This window comes from Alnus glutinosa, chromosome 4, assembly GCF_958979055.1.
Source record: "Alnus glutinosa chromosome 4, dhAlnGlut1.1, whole genome shotgun sequence".
In the NCBI taxonomy this organism is placed as follows: domain Eukaryota; kingdom Viridiplantae; phylum Streptophyta; class Magnoliopsida; order Fagales; family Betulaceae; genus Alnus; species Alnus glutinosa.
This window is the reverse complement of record NC_084889.1, coordinates 6,410,659-6,436,078: the sequence shown is the minus strand read 5'-3', so window position 1 is coordinate 6,436,078 and position 25,420 is coordinate 6,410,659. Positions and strand designations below refer to the sequence as shown.

Sequence of the window (25,420 nt, the reverse complement as noted above, 5' to 3'; positions counted from 1 at the left end):
TTGTTTAGATGATTTGGATGATGCCTAAATGTTTGGATGTAAGTAATTCTTTGACAAGCAGGTGTTGTTTTTATGACTTGGGTGAATGTTATGGTGGGTTGTAAAGATAGATAGATATTGAGCACTTTTCATTGAGCAGGTGTTGTGTACACATTACACATTATTAATTGTGAAAGTGGATTTTTGGTCAATATTGAAATTTTTGGTCAAGTAACAGTTATTTGGATTAGGATGTGGGCAGAATATTGGAAAAGAGTCTATGATTGAGTTTTTGTTTTAATAGAAATGAAGTTATTGAGCATTTTTAAGGCAAATTTAATGGGGAAAAAATTGATGAGGTTGGTTTATAAATGCAGTGGAAGCCCTTGGTGAAATACATGCATAACATCCAAAATGAAAACATACAATTGAACTTTTTTTACAACTGTCAGTTTAACATCAACTTTGTACTTCTAGGTCCGCTATAATTAATAAAATAAATGCCTAACACCAAAATGCCAACTAACAACGCAGCCCTAAACATCTTCCCGTTATTTTGGCCATTATTCTGGCCCAACCCTAACTCTCGACGTAGGTTATCGGCATGTTCCTCGCATTTTTTATCAATCAAATCATCGACTCTGTCCTTCTCAGAAAGCCTTCTCTCCTCCATTCCTTTCAAATATTTCATTAATCCCTCCTCGTATGCAGTCATTTTATTATCAGCCCAAACAAAATAATCACAATCGCCGGCTTTCTGCAATAAAAAATCAAAAAATGCATAAACTACTAACGATGAAATATAACACAAAGCTACTTTCAGAAAGAAATTACCTTATAGTTAATACATCCGTACCACTTCCTGCTGGGATTGGATGAGGTCCAAGAGTACCTCAGTCGTGCAGGTACTCCACATTTACATAATGGCGGACCACTTGATAAGTCACTCGTTGTAGACATTTACGCGTACCTACATTAGAAAGCACATGACAATCAATCAAATCTTATATCACTCATAATAAAATTCTATAACATACCGACAAATGGCTTGCAATAGGAATGTTTTACTGCACTTAACAGAGTAGTTCATAGTGTATTCGAAGTGTTTGAACATTTGTTGGGCAAGGACAAGTTGGTCAACCCTGTTGAACAGATCAAATTTAACTGCTAAAAGACGACAAATTAAAGAGGTAAAGTAGGTGGATAACAGTAAACCCTGTCCTTAACTAAGCCAGGCCTCTGGTTATTGGTCCCTATAAATGAGAGTGGTCTAGCATGAGCTACAGTTGGACTGAACTAAGAATGGAGTTTAGGAGAGCATTGGTAAGTGGGTTCTTGGTTTTATGTGTTCTGGGTGCGGGAGGTGAGGTGCTGAAAGGCTTTTGACCCCATTCGCGCGCCATATGGTGAGGGATTCTTTCATAAACAAGCTGAAAGGGACTCAGATGGCCGCCTCCTCGTAGACTTCATAGGTACAAACATTTCTACATCATCTCCCTCTCTATCATTACTTAGTAATAAATTCAAATTCAACTCGGTAGTTCACAAATTCAAGCAAAAAAAAAAAACAAAAAAAAAAAACCAATATACCACAAAGCCTAAATATACCAACTCGGTAGTTCACAAATTCAAGCTAAAAAAAAACAAAAAAAAACCAATATACCACAAAGCCTAAATATACCAACTCGGTAGTTCACAAATTCAAGCAAAAAAAAAATTGCAAAATATACCATTTAAGCACATGGTTTGCTCTAAATTTCAGTTAACTACCCCTTCATTTTCAAGCACATAAATTCAAGCCAACAAACAGGAAAAAAAAAAAAAAAAAAACCATTTAGGCATTTCAACAAGCACCCACTAAGCACATGGTTGCTCAAAATTTCATTCGATTTGTCCATCACACCCCACAAAAACAAGATTGAATGGCTTACTGGGGATCTGGGGCAAATACGGTTGCTGGATTTGTCAGCGGAGGAGCAACCGGATGCTGGTAAGCCGAGCTCGTCTGGCTTTGTCGGCGGTGGAGAAAACGGATGCTGGAACGACGGGAAACACCCGAAAGCCGAGTTCGATCACTAGCTGCTACCGCAAGTTCGATCTGGGACCTGCGATGTATCTGAGCCCTAACCCGTGCGTGTGACCTCCTCTCCTCTCTCCTATATTGCGAAAATTTTGGGAAAAAAAGACAAGACAACAGAGCCAAGTATTAGAATTTCAGTCCGTGGGGGAGGGGGTAAACTCGGGTTTTTTGGAAAAATGAGTCACGTGACTCGCACGTGACTCGGTTTCCGTCCAGTTAGACGGCTGAATCTGACGGATGGGGCCAAAATACAAGGGTCAAGTAATTTGGGGGGCCGGAATCCAAGCTTTGGTAGTTTGGGGTGCCATCCGGAGAATCGATGGTAGTTTGGGGGGCTTTTTTGTATTTTTCCCTTAATTTTATGTTTATTTTATTTTAGTGCTAATAGTAAAAACAGTGATACCTTTGAATTGAGATTTGGATATTTTATTGTTAGACAATTTTGGACGAAAGTATGTGTGGTGACACCTAAAACCTATAGATTGATAGCGATATGTGACCTAAAACTTTCCCCTTTTCCACAATATAGTTTATGAGCAACTTGGATTAATTGTAGTTTTATCTCATGTGGGGTTGGTGATCGTTTTAGGCTTGCAGTCAAGACTGATTCAGTTTTTTTTTTTTTTTAATTTATTTTTTCTGAAACTAGAAAATTATTAAATTGCCTACACCAACTAGATTATCACACAAAAACCACGTCTTTGTTGTCATGTACGTCTAAGAGTACTGCATATATGTCTGTGTTTTTAATTAGATTTCATTTTGGCTGCATTCTCATTTCTTCTGTTTTATTGAGATCCTTTTTTCCCCCCTTTTTTTTTTCTTGGAAAGGCATCATCATTTTCTTTTCTAGTTTTTTAATGTCTGTTCTCTTTTTATCTTGTACTTATAAAAATAATAATAAAAAAAGAAAAACAAAGAAAAAGAAAGAAAAAAAAGAGAAGTCAGCCATTCTTTGCCGACCTTTTCAATTCCATTCTCTTTTTATTTCATTTTGAAAGATTTTTATTCAACATTCTAGGGTTCCCGGTTCAATTAATTCCCTACCGATCTAATTTTGAAGAAAAAAAAAAACAGAAAAATTCCCTAAAAAAATAACAGGATTGGGGACTTCAATTCCCAGCTTATTGTGATTCAAAATTATCCCAAAAAAAAAGAAGGAATATGTTTATGTTTTTTTATGATTACATTTTGTTAATGAATTTGATGGATTACTAGATTATTTTTTTAATATGTACTGTGGCTCGATCTCCTTTTTAAATTTAGCTTCTATTGGTCATTTAATTTATTGGATGTGCCAATCAAGTAGAAAATTAAGCTTAATTTATTGGATGTGTCAATCAAGCAGAACAATTAAGCTTAATATCTCTCTTAATTATCACAAGAAAACCATTTTGTTTTAATGTACTTCTAATTTAGATTCACATGCATATGTGTAGAATAAGAGTCTTTGTGTATTTTAGTTTTAATTAAGCCTAAATGTTTTTTTCTTTTCTTTCTTTCTTGAATTCAAGAAGAGAAATTATGTTACTATTCAACTTTTTTTTTTTTTTTCCCCAATGGTGAGTAAAATTTGGTGAGGCTTCTAGGAATGCTCGAAGTCATGCCTTTTTTTTAATTTAAAAGTTTTAGAATTTTGATAAAACATGTTAATCAATCGAAAAGTGTTTCAGAAAGCTAGAGTTATATATTCTTGTATTGTTTAATAAATGTGTATTATTTACAATCATCATTCTTTTTTTTCTTTTTTTTTTTTCTTTTTTTTTTTATATATAAAAATATATATTTACTTTCTGAGTAATCGCGCGATTTCAATTCCCTTAGTTTTTAATTGGGATGCACTTTTCTTTAAAAAGTTTTATAGTTTTTCAATAGGCACTTAGGTGGTTCATAAATAATTGTTTTGAATATTGATGTTGAAGTAAAATAGAGAGTGAGCTGCTTTTGGTGTGTTTGTAAATAGTTTGTAAATAATTTGAGGATTTACAAATGAATTGAGATTTTTTTTAGGTGACTTCCCATGTTTTGGTTTTTTTTTTTTGTTGTTGTTGAGTTGTCTAATCATGAGCTGTTGTTTTCCATTTCAACTCCCAAGAAGAGGCAGCGAGTGCCATCTACATACAATCAGTTTATAAAGTAACAAATTTGCCATTGATTCTTTTGGGTATCTTTTTATCCTTTGCGTAATAAAAACATTGTATATATTCAAACTATAACATTCCCATTTCTCATGTAAGACAAAACTTCTTTCCTATGTAGAGAGGAGATCTAAAGGATCAAGGCCAATAATTCGGATATTAGCCACAGGGAAGCATTTATTACTGCTGCCAAAAATGTAAGTACACAATATTCATTGCACAATCACAAACACTGCAAATTTGAAGTTGAAATTTTTTATTTTCAAAAGTTTGCTTTCTGGTTTTTTATCAATATATTGAATCTCTTCAAATTTGAAAAAATGACTTCTTAAGATTTTTAATAATTCATATTATTATGTTTTGCTATGCAATTTACTTGATCTTTCATCTATTAGGGTTAACATTAATCTATATTACTTATAGGAAAAACAGTGAATTCAAATCTATAGCAAGCTATGCGAATCTAATGTTCTAGATTGTGCTTACTTAATAATAGTTTTGAAGTTGTCTTGGACTGTTATTGAAGAAGAAAGATGTTTGATAACTTTATATTGTCATATTGTTGATTTTGTGCAATTTATCTTTTTATCCTTTGTGTAATAAAAGCATTGTATATATTCATAGCTTTATTTAAAACTAATACTAATTTTACCTTTATTGACCCAGTCCCGTTGTAGCTTGTTTTATAAACTAGTACAAAGACTTTAGTTAACCAGACATCGAGATGGATAAGAGTTGGATGCAGGAAGCTCATAGATTTGGTGAGAAATATTCCAAAGGTGTTGAACAATTCATTAGAATGGCACGTGGTCATGTGGATGAGCTTGATAGGATCAAGTGTCCATGTCGCAAGTGTGAGAATCGTTATTATAAGCCTATAGACATGGTGGAAGATGATTTGTTCATTAACGGAATTGATATGAACTACACCCAATGGGTATTTCATGGGGAAGAAGACCCGTTTCGTATAAATGAGCATGTCAATCATAATGATGATAATGCAAGTTCGGAGGATATTGATGAGGTTGAACAAATGTTAAATGACATCGGTATGGGGACATTTCCAGGTGCTAATGCAGGTGAATCCTCTACTACTCCAGGTCCAACAACCAATGATTACAAATCGAGAACTTTTGACCAAGTGTTGGAAGATGCCCGATGTGAACTTTATCCAGGCTGTAAGAAGTTTTCAAAGCTCTCTTTCACTGTGAATCTACTTCATATAAAAACACTTTGCAATATGAGTAACAAGGCGTTTGATATGGTGATTGACTTGATAAAGAGAGCTCTCCCAGATGGAGAGGCATTACCAAGATCATATTATGAAGCAAACCGGTTGAGGCAAGATTTGGGTTTTAGTTATGAGAGGATACATGCATGTAAGAATGATTGCATACTTTTTTGGAAGAATCACGCTGATAAAGAAGAATGCCCAACATGCAAAACTTCAAGATGGGCAACGGTCAAAGGTAAAGGTAAGAAAATTCCACATAAGGTCTTACGGTATTTCCCAATTAAACCGAGATTGCAACGGTTGTTTATGTTGAAAGATATTGCCAAAGATATGAGGTGGCACAAAGATGGGCGTCAAGATGATGGAAATCTAAGACATCCAGCTGATTCAATATTGTGGAAAGAGTTTGATAAAGAACATGTTCAGTTTGCTCAGGACTCCCGCAACGTGCGACTTGGTTTAGCAAGTGATGGTTTCAACCCATTTGGTAATATGAGTACATCATATAGCATATGGCCAGTAGTACTTGTGCCGTATAATTTACCTCCGTGGAGGTGCATGAAAGATCCATATATGATAATGTCCTTACTTATCCCTGGACCTAAGGCACCTGGAAATGATATTGATGTGTATCTACAACCTTTAGTGGATGATTTGCAAGAATTATGGACTGAAGGCATTCCTACGTATGATGCGTCGACACATGAGAATTTTAAGTTGCATGCAACATTATTATGGACTATAAACGATTTTCCTGCATATGGAAACTTGTCTGGGTGGTCTACTAAGGGAAAGCTTGCGTGTCCAGTATGTAACAAGGATACAATATTTAGAAGGTTGAAGTTTGGATTTAAGACGTGCTACATGGGTCATCATCGGTTCTTACCTCAGGGGCATATATGGCGCAAAAAAAAAATCTCTCTTTGACGGTACTAAGGAGCATAGAATGAAGCCTAATGAATTATCTGGTGATCAATTGTTACACCAACTAAATAACTTAACAAATGTGCAATTTGGAAAAGATGAGAATGGAAAATCGAGAAAGCGAAAGCGCAAAGACTAGAAAATGGCCTAGTTGATTTTAGCATATGGTCTGGTAATTGTATTGTTTCTTGGTACAATTTGGTATCTGTTTATTATTTGACTTAGGTGTGTATCCTTTTACACTTCGAATTTCTATTGGATTCATAAGTTTAGAAAATGGCTTTTTAAGTAGTTTAATTCTGTAGTATTCAACTGTTGGATTTGATGCGTTGAACATGCTTTAGTGTTCCAATATATTTTTGAAGGAGGATCTCAATGATTGCTTATTGAAATATAGTTTTTATTTTTATTTGAAGTGTAGTGTTATATTTCTGTTTGGGCTTCAGTTTGCTAATAGCGATTATTTATTTGTTCTTTTGCCAGGGGAATCTACCACCGCCGACACTCTTGTGGCTTATGTTAAATTATAGTTGCATTAATTAAATTTTGGATACACTTAATGTTTTATCAGATTTTTGGATGCACCAAATGTTCTAGATGTAATTTGACGAGGAAGACTTAGTTTTTCAATACTTAATGTTTTATCATATTTCGTTTTGAGGATGATTGTTATGCTTAAACAATTTGGCAATTGGGATTGCATTTTAGTTATTTCTTGTATTTTTCTTTTTCTTTTTTTCTTTTTTTTAATAAATATAGATAGATGCTTTGCTTAAAGATGTGAGCCGAGGGCAAACCAAAATTCTATTTTTGGTTTGTTATCTTTTCTGCATATTAATAAATGCAATTTAGATAATTCATACCAAACATTAAAATATTAATTGGCAAAAAAAAAAAAAAATGTAATTGACACAATTTTTTATTAAACAAAATTATTTATCATTAGTGATGACTTACGTAGTCCCTAATTAATATGCAAAATATCATTAGCGACGACACAATGTCGTTGTTGTTGTGTGCACATTAGCGACGACACAATGTCATCGCTGTTGTGTGCACATTATTGTGTGCACAATAGCAACGACACAATGTCGTCACTGTTGTGTGCACCATTAGCGACGACACGATGTCGTCGTTGTTGTGTGTACATTAGCGACGACACTGAGTCGTCGCTGTTGTGTGCACCATTAGCGATGACACAACATCGTCACTAATGTGTACATCATTAGCGACGACAGTGTATCTCGGGAGGCATTTTTAGCAACCATTATTTGTAATAATAGCGACGACAACTGTTGTCGCTAATAGTCATTATCAGCGACGAAATAAAAAGTCGTCGCTATTTAGTCTTTAACGACGAAGTTTTAGCGACCACTTTTGCGACAACCAAAGTCGTTGCTAATAGTCAATAGCAACCACTTTAAGGGCTATAGCGACGACTCAGGGTCGTCGCTAAAGACCATTTTTCTTGTAGTTCGTACAAATCTACATTTACATGTTATTAATTTTATATAATAAAGTACACCCCGTATTATATTTATTTGTGTAAAAAGCTCTCTGTTAACCTACGTTTCTCATCAAGCCAAACAAAAACTAGGAAAAGTTTATTATTTGAAACATCTCGTCCAATTACTTTTCAAATTCACAATTAAATTTGTAAATCCTAGGTCCTACAAATTTACAATTAATCTCATGCATGCAAGACTTCAATTTTCAAATTCCAATGAGCAATCATAAATTCCTCTTCTAATCATAAAAAACCAACCAGCATTCAACGTAGTATCTCTTAACTGATCTGAAAGAGAGATACTCGATAAGAAAGAGAGTCTATTTGTTAATGCTTTTTAAAAGATTTTGTTATTTTTTTTTTAAAGTGATATGATATGATTTAAATGTGAAAATTGTCTTGTGTACGTTTCTTGTTAAAGTTTTCGTTTTGAAAAAAGAAATTAAAAAAAAAAAAAAAAGGGTTGAAGGAAAATTATTTGGCAACCAGTGATGCTTCCAAAACACCTAATTAATTAATCTAAGTAGCGCGCATAATTATCCTCTAATTTTTGAAACAAAACAAACTTAACATACTGAAGCAAAAGTTATAACATTAGAAAAGCAATATACTCCTTCCAAAGTCTGAATTTAACTCATAATTAACCAAGCCATCCCCCCCTCGGCCCCTCCCCTCATCTTCTTAGAAAAAGAAATTAATACATGAAGAAGTTGAGACATGTTCATAAACACCCTTACAACTCAGAAGAAGCAACGCCCTCCTCCTCTTCTTCCACGACAGTTTTGATCAATTTGATATTATAAGAATTCCTCACGGAGCAATTGGCACGAATTTCCCCTTCCTTGCTTGTCAACACGCTCAATTGTCCCATTTTAATCATGGACTTGGCGAACTGCTCGAAGAACATATCCTCGTCGACAGCAAAGCTAGTGACGATGTCCTTTGTCCTGCTATCCGTGTACAAGTCTTGGTCTGACGTGAACAAGCCTTGGCGATTCATGAGGTCAACATAGTATTTGTTATCGAACTTGTCAGGCGACCGGATATCTAACACGGTGGTGGCATTTGAATCTTGCGTGGGACAAATTTGTTTGAGGTCTTTGGCAAAGGTTTTGTCCATGGTTGGGTCTTGAGTTGGGTAGAACCGCTCAATAAAAGAAGCGCAGTGGCCAATGCCAATGGTGTGGCCACCGGAGAGGGCTACCACATCGATGGCATCCAAGTTTTTGGTGGCCAAAGAGTCGAGAATGACACTAGCGTTGCTTGAGGGTGCGGGAAGATTCTCTAATGTTACCTCCCTTGTAGCGAAGGTTAGTCCATCCTTCCTTCCCAGTGGCACATTGTAGTCTGGACCTCCTGACTGCAATGCGGAAAGCAGTCATTAAAATAGCTAACCAAAAAGTGCAATTTTTTATTTTTACTACTACTTTTTTAATTCACATTTTAACAGATTGTTTATTTTCTTCTCTAATTTTTTTTTTCTCTTGAAAATATCATTGTAGGTGAGAAATAATAAAGCAATATTTTGCAAAGTGATAATTCAAAGATGGATTATCACTGTAGAACAATATGTGCTTTAGATAAACGAAAAATAAGTTGTTGGACATGACTTTTGCCTAGTATTAACTAAATTTAGGCAATTTAGAACATAAGAGTATCTAAAACTACAAAAGTTAGCAATGGCAGGTACTTATCTACTTCATCGATTTTAATTCTCACAGCTAGCAATGCCCGAGGAAGAGACAACAAAGACACAAGCTTGTGATTTATCATTATTAAATTTTGATTAAGTGATGATTTTAAAAGCACATTATTTTTAGAGGAACACAAAAAATATATAAGAGTAACTTCTAAAATTATTCGAACAATAACCACTATTATGATTTCTGCAAATGGAGGTGCACATGGAGGCAATGATAGTAACAGTAAAACTATATTTACCCTTCTCCCTTCATATTACTACCATCCATTTTTACTAGTTTTACCATGCTATTCTGTATATATTATTATATTACTATCATATACTTAGAGATGCCAAAACAGTAAAAATTAATCTTTGATTTTTTATAATTTTTTTATAAATACTAATTTAATTGATAAATTTTACTATATCAACATCAAGTTATATGGTAGTTGTAAAGTGATCTACTAAACAATATTACTTATCTTTTAATTTTTACAATGTACCTATCAAAATTTCAATATCTTTGTTCGCAATTCAAAATGATAAAAATACTCTTCAAGATTTAAAAAGTAAAATATTAAATAAAAATTAAATTAAATTAATTAATTTTTTTTTTTTTTTTTGGTCATTTCAAATGTTAAATGGGGACAATGATACGTTAAAAGACCATTGCAAAAAAAAAAAAAAAAAGAGAGAGAGAAGGAGATGAAGAATAAGTAACCGACATATCCACTGGTCCGTACAATTTGCGTTGAATGATGAATTGAGAGAATAAGGTAAATTCATTGCATTTAATTTGCAGGCTGCAGCAATGAAGTTAAAGGGGCTGGTGAAGCATTTACCAGGAAAACAGAGTCACGCGCAGCGATAGCAGTGATGTCGGCGCAAGAGACGACCCGTCCGCACCGCTTGTGGACACGCTCACGAATGTCGTCGATGATCTCAAATGCCTTTGCTCTCAAGCTGAGGTTCGGAGGCGCGTCCTGCTCACTTGGACCACTGGCTGATCCATCAAGCAACACCGAAGCATCACATCCCTGCATTGCAAATTACGCGTTATGGACAAGTTTAAAAGCCTATGATATTCAAGGCCTAAACAGTGACCCCATGAGCTATATATTTTTGTTACCTGAACAAAGCAGTCATGGAAGTGGAGACGAAGCAAGCCAGCGGCTTGGCCAATGTCTTTCTTGAAGACCTTCTTGAGCTCTTTTCTGATGACGGATTCAAGCTTAGGGCAGCTAGAGTCGTAGAATGACCATGACAGTCCCTTCACTACGGGAAGAGAAGAATAGTCTAGTTCTAGCTCTGAGGCACAAGCGTAGGAAGCCAGCAAAAGCGAAGAGATGAAAAGCACACAAGAAAAAGAAGCAAAACCAGCCATAGTGGGTTAGTTTGTTGTGCAAAGAGAGAGCAGCAGGGGGCTTTATATCGAGGCAGATGAAGCTTTCATCAAAAGCTTATAGACAGTACTAAATTTGAATAGTACTCTTCCCTTCAGTTGGGCTGCCTCAAAAAAGAAAACAAAAAAGTTTTATGCTCGAGACTTTTTGAGGGAATTAATGGAACCTCTGAGTACCAGTTCAAAATAATTGAAAGGCGCGTGGTAAACACGTCTCTAATATTGTGGAGTACAAGAAAATAGAGGCATTGGATTAATTAAGTGTTTGTAAATACGAAAAACGATAGGAATAAATTTCTACGCATTTTAATTTTAAATTCATTATTAAATTTATAAAACCTTACGTAAATCTCACAAATTTAATGATAGAATTAAAATTTAATTGTACACAAACATATAAACATATATAAAAAAATGTATATGTATCGTTTCTTTTTGTCAAATACTCAAAGCAGATCAAATTGATCTCCACTCAAACTTGAGAGTCAAGAATACAACAAGAGAAATGACACTTACATTTCCAATACATATTTTGTTCATCTACATCCAATTAAGTTTCAAATTCTCTTAGAAGTCGGCCCTACACTTCACCTCTCAGAAAACAAATTTGAGCGGAGGAGAGAGCAAATTTGCTACCTCATCCCCTCCCTGGCCTTTTCATTTCTACACCCCGCTCCTACTATCTCTCTCTTTCATTCGAGTTTTTTCTGTTGTTTGTAGGTATTCTCCGACCAGATCAGCAATTTTAGCCTATCCGCTTTGCATCCGCTCATCTACCTCCGTCATGTGCCGTTCATCTCCTCCCTGACCGTTGCTGCTGTTTGCTGGTTATGTTTTTGCTTTGAATAAGAGTTTTCTTCTCTTTAGATATGTCTTCATGGGCGATTTACGAGATGAAGGTTAATCAGGTGTGAAGGGTTATCTCTCACGACCGGTTTAAATAATTTTTTCTAGGATATTTAGCTACCCTTATTTAGATCTAGTCTATTCGGAGCAGATCTGCTCTTTAACTATTTTTGTACATGAGTTAGCGAAAGATGAAAGTCATAAATAACACTTTATTGCAAAAATTTTGTTTGTATCTATGACTATGTAACCTCATAACTTGTGGAGATGATTTTACAGAACTTTATGCTCGTGATCAACAAAATACTCAGATCTTTCATTGAAAATAAAAATAAAAAAAATCAAATTCACCATTAAATTTGTAGAGCCCAATGTAAGTTTTATAAATCTAAAGGTATATTTAAAAATGAGATGTTCAAAAACTATATAAGAAATATAAAAATATCATTTCTCATACAATAATGGACACGGTGGAACTCCTTCTAGCAATGGCCATTGTTGGTCAATTTGTCCTTATCACATTTACTCCCTTCACCTTTCAATATTACAATTAATTGTAGTATTGAAACTTTGATCAATTTTGAAATAATAAAAAGTAGTTGGTGATTTGATAAGAACTTAAGACTATAATGAATCACATCGAATCATATTTGACGTTTAAATTAAAGGGAAAAATGATGGAGGTGGGGGCTAGTATAATGCACTGCTATTTTTACCTCAAAGCCTGACCCCGCCCCGGTTCATTATTTTTACCTCAAAAAGTGACTGAGATATTTGTAAACCAGTACGATCCATTGGTGAGCTACCCAGATTGATTTTTGTTGGATTTGTGCTGTCATTTTCTTTTTTACTTTGATCTAAATTGTAGAAGTTTTACCAGATTCAAACTTTATTTAAAAAATTTTATCGGTATCTTTTACACTAATTTGCTCTTCCGATTGCTATAAAGCCCACTTATCCTAATAAATCTCAAATTGTCCATTATTTATTCTTTTAAGTTTTCTGGCCCAATTGGCAGGTTATTTCTATTCACCTCCTCTTGCCTGTTTCCCCTTTATTGCTTTTTTGTTCTTAAAAAAAAAAATGTCCTTATTACCTCATGGTGAGAAATTAAATTAAGAAAAGTTCATAATTAGATTAAAGTCATAATTGGTTAAGAGTAATATTATAAAGAGGACTAGAGTTATTTTTGTGTCCTACCAAATATTGTATGACTTTTAAAATTATTATTGAACTTGAGATTATCTATATTAAATTTTGATTAAATAATAATTTTGAAAGATATGTAACATTAATAAAAAAAAAATAATAATAATAATAATTCTGGTTACGTCATTGGCTTTTTCTGTTTTTTTTTTTTTTTTTTTTTTTTTTTTGAACAGGGCTTTTTCTGTTTTCTAGAACAGCTACAAAGGGAACCTCAATCCTCGAGGCTCAAGCAACCCACGTGCGTTTTTTTTATCCAAACAGCGAAAATCAGACTATATATATATATATATAAAAATACGTCAGGCCAATAGATCGACCAAAGTAGCCCATCAGTGACGCCATTTCTGTTTTGTGCATTCTGGGCTACAAGGATATCCTGGGAACCATTGGGCAGACCCAAAAATCGTTTCCAGGATATTTACATTAAGTCTAGTAAAATATATTTAACAAAGTTAGCTAAACTATCACAAATTTACTAAATTTGACTTTGTGAGAGAAAATCAAGAAGGTGGGAGGTTAAAAGATTAACTTATTAGGTCATAATGCTACTTAAAGCATTATTTTCGCTACATTAACATTTAATACCAAATAAGCTTTTATTTTCAAATTCTATGTATTTTTGTATTTTGTTCAAGTTTATAGAGTTGAAACTTTAGTTTAGACGGAGATGCTTTGCAAATTGTTCAATAAATCAATTATGAGAGGCTCAATTTGAGTAAGTTTGGTCAATTTAATTATAGAGAGTTTCAAACAATAATTGTGCTTATTGTGATCATATATTGTTGTACATGTTAAGAGGAAAGCCAATTCAACAGCTCATGGCCGGGCTAGTTCAAGAAACTTTCACCTATAGCATAGATTTATTATGGTTGGAAGACATTTTCCCCAACATCTATGGCATTGTATGTAAGGAAATTTCTATCCATATATGATCTTTTGATTTATTTTTTTGGAAGTATTTAGAAGAAGAATATTTGTTAAAAAAAAAAAAAAAAGAAACTTCAGTTTTGGACAACCTAAATCAAAAAGTCAAAAGAAAGAAAAAGAAAATTAAAAAACAAATTAAAACAAAATAGGGGGCATTTGATTTTAGGGATTTGGCTTACATGCTGTAGTTTAAATAACAGCAGATCTGTTGTAGTTTAAACCAACGGCCAAGATTGAAAGTCTTTTTAAAACTTAAAAAAGTTACCACTCTTGCCGGTCACCCTTCTTTTCTACTGGCTCAAGCCGCCCAACGTCCTCTCTCTTCATTTTTTCTCCTCTAAACTGCTTTTTCTCTCTCTCAACTGGAAGAGAAAGACTGAAAGAGAAACACAATATCCCAGATACAAACACATCCAAATTTAGAGTTTGTTTGTTTTGGCCCTCTTGAAAATTCTCAACATCATCAAAGTCCACGGATTGTGCTTTAAGGGGGAGTTCCTCTACTCAATTCTCTACAGATTTTTTTTTTCCTTTCTAAAATTTGCCCAAAGGTCTTTACCACCATGAATCGGCTGCTCAATCTACGATTTTACAAGATTGGGTGCTTCTCTCCTTCGCCTACACTTCCATGGCTGTTTTGTCCATTTAAATTCTTCTTTGTCTCTATCTATCGAGTTGTAGTTTGCAATTTAGAGTTCATACTCCCTTATGGGAAATGGGTGCCTTTTGTTGTAAAGAGGGAGAGCAAACTGTAGAGGCAAACAATCTTCACAACAGAAGGCTCCACGAAAAAAAAAATGGGGAGGAAGTAAAATGAAGAGGGAGGAAATAGAGCCAAATGAAAAATGGTAACCGGCAAAACCTTCAAAGTTTGGAAAGTAACCAGCTTTTTCTATATTTAAAACAGACTTTTAATCTTGACCGTCAGTTTAAAGTACAGCAGATATGCTGTTATTTAAAGTACAGCATGTAAGCCAAATCCTGATTTTAGAATACATGTGGCTATTACATATTGGTCAAAATATGACATCTCTCTCTCTCTCTCTCTCTCTCTCTCTCTCTCTCTGAGTTAAGCAAGATATATTGATATAACACTAACTTTACTTGCTCCTTTAAAAAATAAAATAAAAATATAAACAAACAATCTAAAATACAAAACAATTTTAAATACGTAAAAACTACTTTTTATTCTTATGTTATATTAAAACACTTTTCAGAGAAAAAAAAAAAAAAGAAAAAATAAAGAAAAGAAACACTCAATAAAAAAACTAACAAATAAGGCAGATCTCTTTCTTCTTTCTTTTTTCCCACGTCGGTAGGACTTGTAGATTAAAGCTATGTGTGTTTAATTTCCATCACAAATGCTTGTGCATGATTCATTGCAGTCAATTGGAGAGGCCATGGTTGGTGAGAGTAGTTCAAAACTCAGAAAAAGATGGCTTTCTTTTTACTTTTTCCGCCCGAAGAAAGATGATAGAATGATGGGTCTCCCTTTGCTTTTATTTCCATTCTAATACGTATATATTTAAGAGAGATAATAGACCCACGACCCAAAACATTAATGAAAGAAATCTATAATTTAAAAAAAAAAAAAAAAAGGGAACAGAAGGCTCTTAATGCTAGGGTTGGCAATTCAAATTATGTAGTCGGTGTACGACTATATAAATTAATTCAAACATAACTTATTTAATTAAATGAGTCAAACTCATTCTAACCTGGCTTGTTTTGATGTGTTTCATATAAATGAATTAAATTGACTCAAATGTTTAGCATGAGTTAATTAACACAATTCTATATGTTATAATTATAAATGATATCAATTATATAAATTTACAACTTGATTCATGACAATCAATTTAATAATTGATATCTAATTATCCATACCCCCAGCTAAATTTATATGAGTTATATGAATCAATTGTGAATTAAGCCAGTTTGATTTGAATCTGTCTCGTTTATTAATCATGTTCAATCAGATGACGCCGGTTGTATCTGTCATTTTCTGATACCAAGAAATAGTCAATTATCCTATCAACTCTAAATTATAAGCAATGATAATGAATGACTGGTAGACAATAAAAAAATGCACGGTGTTTTCAATGGAGGAAACCTCCGGAACAGTCGCTTTCTCAATCAATTCTGGCTAATGGATGAGATATGCATGGAGATCTTTGGAACATTGAGTCCTTTTTTCCATTATTTCCCTTCTTTTTTCTATTTTATGATTGGACTTGCCTCAAAAAATGAAGATAGACTTAAGTATAATTTGATACAAACAATTAACTCAAAAAACAATTAAAATTCCCGTAATATTAGGGAATTTCTATTCCGGGTTTCCTTGCTCAATCTCCAATATCTTGCAAAATGCTTATAAGCAAAAGTTCCATTTTTTTTTTTTTAATTGAACTTAGCGAACCTATTATAAGAAAAATATATCAAGCACAACGGAACTTAATCTATAAAAATATGATCTTCCAGCATGGATAAAACTTCATTTGCAACTTGCAAGACTGTGGGTGATTTCATTAAGTTGTCGCTTTACATGGTTGACATATTATTTGTGCAAGTAGTTCAGTGCCTCTCTAGTGTCCTCAATTATGTGGTCATATCAATTCTAATTTCTTCTATTTTTACTCAACGCTTGCACTACTTGAAAGGCATTACCTTCCAAAATCACGTTCTGTAAGCCCCAATTCTATGCAGAAATTTGCAACCCACAAAGCCGTCGTGGCTTCTACAATATCAAGTGCAATTATAGTCTTTGGGCATTGACGATAACACCAAAACCTATTTACTGTTATATTTATTCACAATCGCATCCCAATTTACCGTCGTGTTTAATATTGTATCATCTTGTATGATATTTTTTTTGTTCATTTTTCTCACTAGCCTTCTCTCTCTCTCTCAGACTTTTCTCTCTCTCTCTCTCCCTAAACGCTCAGATTCTTTGTCAATCGGAACAGATATTTGAGCTTGAAAATAGCACTAGAAGCGCAAGAATTCAAACCTGACTTTAAAAGAGAAACAAAGAATGATTAATAGAAAAACAAAATGGGTTGCGACTGTTTTAGAAAACGAAAAACAGAAAAGAACGAAAAAGAAAAACGAAGGGACAGAGAGAGGAAGAGTAGAGAAACTTTCTTATAAAAGGTTCGCTAAGTACAATTAATAAAGGTGGGCGCGGGCTGGATTGGGCCGGATTTGCGTGTTTTTCACAACCCGCCCCGCAGTGAACAGGTTTGAAAATCGAGATCCGCAACCCGCATAGTGAATGGTCAACCCGATAGGCCTTGGGTAGTGCGGATCGGGACGGGTTCATGCGGGTTCGGGTATTCCTCTTCTTTTCTTTTTTTTGGGCCCAAAACCAAAAAAATAATTTCCAATCTTGCTAACCCAGTTCAAAATTTGAAAATCCCAATTGAATCAACCTCACTAGCAAACAAGAACAAGAAGAAAGAACCAAAATTACCAACAAACCCAACTGTAAATAACTTTTTTATTCTTTTCTGTGATTATAGATTGAATGGGTATGTGTATGTGAGAATGTAGAGATTGAAGTGAATATGAGAATGGAATAAGAATAGAGATGAAATGGATAGTGCAAAACTGTATTGAATGAAATTAAAGGTACATAACCTGGGCAATTTGTGACTCTAGTAGAGACTTTTATAATTTTTTTGGGGAAAATTTGATGAAATCAAAGGCACATCCCTTGTCATGACTCTTATAATTTTTTTGGGGAAAATTTGATAGTACAAGTATAAAGGGATTGCGGGGCGGGGCGGTTTCACGGGTACAGGCGGATTTTGCACACCCCTGAGAAAGAACAATAAAAAAAATGCTAAAACTCATTCTAGGGTCATTATGTGGTCCTTCTATGCTAATATAGCATCTTGTTTTTAATAAATAAAAAATAATAATTCAGCTTGATTTCTTTCTCCTGTTTTCATTAAAAAAATAAAATAAAATAGAGTGTCATGTCAGCATAGAAAGACCACATACAGACACTAGAATGAGCTCTAACATTTCTTTAAAAAATAATATTTAAAGAAAGTAGATGGAATACATATTCTCTGTTAGAGTTTGTGTTAGAGTATATCTGGAGATCAAAAATCTAAAGTTAACTATCACATACCTACAGTTGAAGATTGTGACCTAATCACAGTTGAAGACTATCATCTAATCACAGTTAAAAACTGTAACAACTACAGTTGAAGTCTATGACTTAATCACATTTATCTACTTGTAATTGAAGTCTATTTGTAGTATCTAATTCTTCAATAAATATGAACTTGTTATATTATAAACATCACTCATAAAAATAAGAGCAAAATATAACCCTTTGGGATTTATCCTATGAATGTAAGTCATAAACTAAACCACGTAATTTTTTGTGTGTATATTTTATTATTTCGCTTTATATTCTTATCTTTCAATTTGTATTGAAAAAGTAGTAGCCAAAATAAAATAATAAAATAATAATAAATAATGTTTGTTTCAAGTAACAAAATAACAATTATTGCCAAAGATGTTCTAAGTTATCATTTTCAATAGCGTATAAGATTGTCTAAAAAAATTGATTTGGCTTACCCTTCTTCAGACAAGGGTAGGAGTTCTTTCTGAGAATCTATGGTTTTGTATTTAACTCTCTCTTCTTCTTTTTTTTCTTTTTCTTTTTTTTCTACTTTGCTATGAATATTCGTTCCTTTTTTTTTTTTTTGGTTATAATATTCGTACTTTTTAATCAAGGTTTGATGCCAACTATTGATAAGTGGGATTTTCTAATCTCAAACCTTGAAGAGTTGAATGCTTATGTTAAAAAATGGAAGGAAAAAAAAAAAAAATAGACATTAATTTTGGAACCATTTTTGTTGTGACTATTTAAGTTTCTTTTCTTTTTCGTTAAGGACTTTTTTTGGGCCTCTTATTCTAAATACTTCTCCCAGCGCACACAGATATATATACGACAACAATGTTGAGTCACGGCCATGGGCTGCGAAAACCACCCTAAGAAGGAAGCACGCAAATGAGATAGGCAGCGACAGTCAACACAATCCTTTTGCAAACATTAATAAGGTTGAAAAGAAAAGTTCAATTTCCCAATTTTCCCACCAAAAAATTGATTGATAGTTTAATTTATTAATTAATTTATTTATTTATTTCTGGTAAGTTGAAAAATGGTTGTGGTTCAAATGGTAACGCTTGATACGTGAAGATTCTGGTTTTTGTTTTCAAGTCACATCAAAAGCCATAATTTTTCAAAGAAGTGTATTTGTTTCTTTGTTTTGTTTTTTCTTGGTCAAGGTATACAAAGATCCAAATAAAAGAAGAAGAAAATCCGGCCAGAAATTTGTCAACCCACGCCAACCCATGCACACCGGCTGGCAATAGAAAAAGAGAGAGGAAGAGAGAACTGACCGAAATACCGAATCTCTCTCTGTATTCAGCCAGAAAGAGAAGCCGAGCGTAGGTTTCGGTCGGAAACCCCGACAACCTCACCAGATGCGACTGGAAACCCACGCACATTGGCGTGGGTTTGACAGATCCGACACTCCATCTCCGACACTCTCTCCCATTGTCCTGTTCCCGTCGTCCCGATCCTGTCATTCCTTCCAAATCTCACTGTTCTTTCCAGATCCCGTCGGCGAATCTCTCTCTCTCTCTCGGTCTCTCTATGATCTCCCCCTTTCTCTCTCAGTGTTTCGGTTGAAAAAAAAAAAAAAAAAAAAAAAAAAAAAAAAAAAAAATGAAAAAAAAATAAAATTGCAAGACGGGAGAAAATATGAGAGAAAAAAAAAAAAAAAAAAAAAAAAAAAAAAAAAAAAAAAAAGGAAGGGAGAAAAAATAAAGAGGTAGGCATACAAATATTGAGTGGAATATTTCTACTTAAAAAAAAAAAAATTACAGACGATTTGGGACCAAACCGTTTGTAACATTTATAGACGGTTTTTCCCAAACTGTCCATAAAAGGAAATGTAAATTTCTAGACGGTTTAGTCCAAACCATCTATAAACTTACTGATGGTTTGAATAAAACCATATGAAATTTTATAGACGGTTTAATCAAACCGTCCATATTAAATTTTTTACGAACGATTCTAAAAAAACCGACTCTAACAATTTAATTCTAAACGGTTTTAGAAACTGTCTAGAAAAAAACCGTCAATAATTCTTTTTTTTTTTTGTAGTGCGATTGCTTTCACTGTAAGAGCACTAACAACAGTTTCCTTTAAAAAAAAATTCTCAATTTAAGGAATTAAACCACTTTTTGCTTCTCTATTTAATTAAATACATTTCACAATAACTTTAATTATATTAAAATAAATCCTAGATGAATGAGATAGGAAAGAGAAAGTTTTTCTATTAAAATAATGCTAAGAGAACCACTTTTACTTCCCTAGATGTAGGGTACAACTTTTGGTTCCGTTGTTTTTTTTTTAGTTTAAGAAAAAACAATGGAATCTGGTTCAAATGGTTTTTTAGGAGTTTTCCTTACATTTAAGGAAGATAATGAAATTTAGGAAAACTGGTGCTAATTCTCTAAGGAAGAGAATGAGATATAAAGAAGCTGTTGCTAGTGCTTTAAAAGTTGAAAGTTGAAACTACCACTACTCTTCTAACCCAACCTGTGAACATATTAAACTTTAACTCAATATAAAGTTTTATTTTTTTTTCCAATAAGATTGTCCTGTATTCATGATCATTGAACAATGAAAACTTTATTTTAATTTTTTTTTTTTTTAAATACAACAATTCATTCATCAATGGGCAAGGTTACAATGAAGATCAAAAGGGGTGGGCTCCTCAACAATAAACCCAAACCGAAAAAATTGCACAAAAAACTTGAAATACCAGTCAGGAAATTTTTTACTCCAATAAAATTTTAAAAAAATTGGACCTCTTTACCATAAACAAAGCTAAGGATTAGGCCGCATAAAGCAAATAAAACACCAAAATAGTAGAGGACATGAGCATGACCCTCGAAAGAGCTTTCCACCTTGCCTAGAACAACAACCCCTTTGCGGGAGTTGAGGCGCGGGGATTGCTAAGGTAATGGAAACAAAAGCCCCCTTGCAGGGGTTGAAGAGGGGAGGGCACTACTAAGAACGGAACAAAAACTTCATAATAAAAGAACTCCCACACAGGATAAAACAACAAGATTCAGGGAGACCATAATCCAAAAACAGCAAAAAAAAGAAAACAAACTACAACAGAAATACAAGTACAAACCCAAACTGGGCGAGCAAGCCATGCGCTGGTGTGTGTAGACCAGAACGAGTCACGGAGGAGAACGTCAAGGAGTGGAGCGACCGATGGGGGTGTAGGTGGGGCACATTAGAGAGCAGTAGGAGACATCTAGCTAGCCATGTGTCGGCAAAACAATAAAAAAAAAAAAATCGCATTTGTTATAAATGCATCAACGCAATAGGTGGATAATAATTTAGCTTCCATCTCTTGAAATTCTTACCACATTAATGCATGTAATCCCTCCGAGTCCATACTACATTCGTGGAATAGAATCCTCTTCGTTTCATGTAATCACCCTTTCATATTCCTACCCTCCCCTTATGACTACGTTAATGTGTCATGTGTATTAAAGAAGAGAAATGTTAGAATTTATTCTAGTGTCATTTTGTGGTCCTTTTATGCTAATATGGCACCCTGTTTTTAATTTTTTTTTTTTTTTTTTAAAAAAAAAAAAAACTACAACTTGATTTATCTCTCCTGTTTTTATTAAAAAATACAGTGTGACATGTCAACATAGAAAAACCTTATAAGAACGCTAGAAAGAGCTCTAATATTCCTCATTAAAGATATATGTTGTCATGCCACAAATGCCCAATTTTTAAAAAAATTTATGCATAAATGAAAAGCTAAAAAGAAAAAAAAAAAAAAAAAAAAATCATTTGTAGCCGTTCTCATTGTCATACACGCTACCCCGCATAGGGGACGGTATGATCTATCCACATTGTGAGATGGAGACCCTCTACGGGCTCCACCCCATAGAATGGGCAAAGGGTATATAAATTCACTTATTCTGTCCTTCTAGAGAGGGGCGATGGGTAGCTACCCCACCCAACACCTCCTATTGCGCGGTGGAGCCACCCCTGTAGCTTGGAAGGGAGGGGAGGGGAGGGTGTAGATCTACCCCCTCCACGTCCATAGATCATCACAAAAATTAGGACACAATTTCATTTGGCTTTACATGAATATGATATGTCAGTTGACATTCGTCCTGCTAAAAGCTAGACATAAAAATTGATTAATTATCAAAGTTAAAAATTCAAAATTTTTATTTGTTAAGGAGCCAAACGCCGAGAGGTAAAAGAGCCGTACACTCGTGGTAACGGCGAACATGGAGGAACTTCACCTATACACGTGAAACTGGATTAAAACATTTTCGTACGTGATGACTTTCTTTTTCTGTTCTTTTTCAAGACAATTTTTAGTGGTAGGCCTTCTCATAAAAAAGACAATTATCAGACGTGTGAATTGAAACGTATGGATTATTCATGTCATGGAGTTTTAATTAGATCATGACCCACGAAAACTCTGTTTCGTTAAGCAGCATATTATTAAAAAAATAAAAAATAAAAAATAAAAAACAAACTGCATTTAACGGACTGAACTTTCACAATTTTTAAAAGAAAATACATAAACTTCAAAACGTCTTTAAGTATATTCTGCATAAGGCTGTTTAGCCCAGTTCAATCACACTTACATGATGCTATCGAACTGAGTCCAAACAGCCGATACTTAACTTGATTTGGCTTGAACACAGACCTACTTCCACACATGAGCCAACCACATTCACCAAATTGTGAGAGTCATTTTGCAACCAGTAATTACAAAGTTGACGTTCACCAAAACTAGTAATTAGCGTGAAGCAATAGATGCATATATATTATATGGAGAAAATGAGAAATGTTAAGTTTATAATCAAATGAAAAGCCAGTTGTTGCTCCGTCCTATCATTTCCATCCACCACCTGCTCGCCATTCAAAACGATTAACATGCTCTACTCATATTGTAATTAAATAGACTTTCGTGCTTAGGAAAAAAAATAAAAATAAAAATTCCATGTTGGTGAAACCGTAAAACCAAAAGGTAAAAATTAATTATTAAAATATTAATCAAATAATTATATTGATCATTTTTTATTAACTTAAACTTGGGGTAAGTGATGATTTGACAAGAAATTAGAACAAAGGCCTAAAGTTTGAACTCTAAATATACAATTTACGCCTCATTTTAGTTAAATATTTTACGTATTGACGGTACAATTTACCTTCATTTTAATTAAATATCTCATGAAAATGAGTTTTAGAATATTAATTAAATAATTAAATTCATAATTTTCTATAAACTTAAGTTTTTGGATAAACAAAGTTAACAGTAGCATTTTAGCAAAGGATATTGTTTACGGGTTAAAGCTCCTCTTCCTGACAAAAGAAGTAATAAAACTTTCATTACTTTTTATTCCTACCATGGCCCTTGTTAAAGCAAAAAAAAAAAACAAAAAATATAAATACATCTATACATCTCATTTTTAAATTTATTATTGAATTTATGAAATCCATATTGAATCTCACATATTCAATAGTAAATTTAAAACTTAATTGCACGGAGATGTGTATTAATATATGTGTATCATTTCTCAATTGACAATACTATGTTAACATAATGAGATAGTGGTGAAATATAAATAGTATTGTAGTATATAGCAGGTAGTCTTAGTTTGCCCGCTCATCTTGTAGGCTCAATTTGTGAGCTTCATTGGAAAAGCATACAAAAATCAATTCTCATGTGAAATAGGATAATGAAATAATCAAATTAAGTTGATTTTAAATAGAAAAAAGAAACATCCATTAATAATAGGTCTTTTTTTTGGGTAATGTAATGAAAAGTAATAGAGGCCCCATTGCTAGTATGTGATAATGGCTTTAAACCATGGATACCAACAATATTTCAAGGATTGGCTTATGTGATAACAGCCCTACTTGCCTTTTTTCTTCTTTTTTTCTACTTAATTTACTCAACAAGCTATGTACATACCTCTTTGAGATCTCATCCCCCCCACCCCGAAAGAACTTGAACAACATCACACACCGACCCATCACTAAGCAATCCAAACAAATGCAATTTCACCCTGGAATTAGATCCAACGATTCAACAACCTGAGCCATAACTGGCCTGTCTCTTGAACTCTCCACAGTACACCGGCCAGCAATTGCAAAATATTCCTTAACATTGGCTTCTATAAGCCCCTCCCTCCAAATATTGGCATCCACCATTTCCATCTGCCGATTTTGGGCCACCATTCTCTTGGCCCATTCCACCAGCAAAACCTGTTTCCCGTCCATCACCGTTGGCAAATTGGGCCGCTTCCCTGTCGCAATCTCCAACATTAATATACCGAAACTATACACGTCGGCCTTCACCGTCGCTGCTGTGAGCCCTTCCTTGTACTCCGGCGGCATGTACCCCATCGTGCCCGCCACTTGTGTCGACACGTGCGAATGCGAGGAGTCGATGCTCCTTGCCAGCCCAAAATCAGCAATATGCGCCTCAAAATTCGAGTCCAACAAGACATTGCTAGCCTTTATATCCCTATGAATAATGGGCTTCTCCAACCCATGGCAGTAGGCCAGCGCACTAGCCACGCCCTTTACGATCTTAATCCTCGTCTCCCAACACAACGGTTTCCGTACGCCCCACTGCGATAACGCCGCCATGTCATCGTTCTCCGATGACGCGTCCTGCAACCATTGGTCGAGGCTACCCTTCTCGACATACTCGTAAACCAGGAGCCTATCGGGGCCCGACACGCAGTAGCCGAGAATCTTAACGATATTCCGGTGTTGGACCTTGCCCAGTGTCTCCATCTCGGCCCGAAACTCCCGAAACCCTTGGAAAGCGTCTGGGTCAAGCCTCTTGATGGCGACGGTGGTGCCGTTGGAGAGCTGGGCCCTGTAGACGAGGCCGAAGCTGCCGTCGCCGACGATCAGGTCGGCGGAGAAGTTCTTGGTGGCGTTGACGAGCTCGGTCATGGAGATTCGGAGGGATGGGTCGAAGGACGTGCTCTCGTCGACGGCGATGGAGGAGAGCTCGGTCTTAGGTGGGTTGGGGAGCGCGCGGGGTTGGACCAGCCCACGGGCTTGGACCCGCCCACCGGCTTGGGTCCGATCACAGCTTTTCTTGTTTAGTTTACAGACGACGAACAACATAGCGAAGAGAATTGTCATGAACAAGAAGCTTGCCGAGGCTGCGATGATTGCTTGGATCCATTTCTCCATATTGAAAGAGACAAAGAAAGAAAGAAAGGAATTGGAATTCGAGAAAGAGAGAGGGGGTTAGATGATGAGAAAAAGGTGTTGTACCTGTTGGGTGTGTTGAGGGTTACGTGTGGGTTTGGAATTTGACTGAGAATGGTGGGGAAAGGATAATCAGAACCGGCATGAGCCGTGGGGTGGAGTGGGGGGTTTCAAGG

At 34.7% G+C, this 25,420-nt stretch overlaps 3 protein-coding genes across 3 annotated transcripts; 1 reads left to right on the top strand and 2 right to left on the bottom strand.

Moving 5' to 3' along the window:
* Window positions 1-4,921: 4,921 nt before the first annotated feature.
* Window positions 4,922-6,885, top strand: LOC133866071 (uncharacterized). The gene is made up of 2 exons (XM_062302635.1): window positions 4,922-6,238; window positions 6,772-6,885. The coding sequence occupies exons 1-2, from the start codon at window positions 4,922-4,924 to the stop codon at window positions 6,883-6,885; spliced, it is 1,431 nt and encodes a 476-aa protein (XP_062158619.1).
* A 1,640-nt stretch (window positions 6,886-8,525) lies between these two features.
* On the bottom strand, window positions 8,526-10,968 carry LOC133866614 (peroxidase 12-like). Its single transcript, XM_062303194.1, has 3 exons — window positions 10,676-10,968; window positions 10,389-10,583; window positions 8,526-9,222 (listed from the first exon to the last, which is right to left on the bottom strand). Exons 1-3 carry the CDS (start codon window positions 10,928-10,930, stop codon window positions 8,596-8,598), a joined length of 1,077 nt encoding a protein of 358 aa, XP_062159178.1. The 5' UTR covers window positions 10,931-10,968; the 3' UTR covers window positions 8,526-8,595.
* Window positions 10,969-23,768: 12,800 nt separating this feature from the next.
* On the bottom strand, window positions 23,769-25,226 carry LOC133865512 (probable receptor-like protein kinase At5g18500). The gene has a single exon (XM_062301938.1). The coding sequence runs from the start codon at window positions 25,224-25,226 to the stop codon at window positions 24,075-24,077; it is 1,152 nt and encodes a 383-aa protein (XP_062157922.1). The 3' UTR covers window positions 23,769-24,074.
* Between the last annotated feature and the right edge of the window lie 194 nt (window positions 25,227-25,420).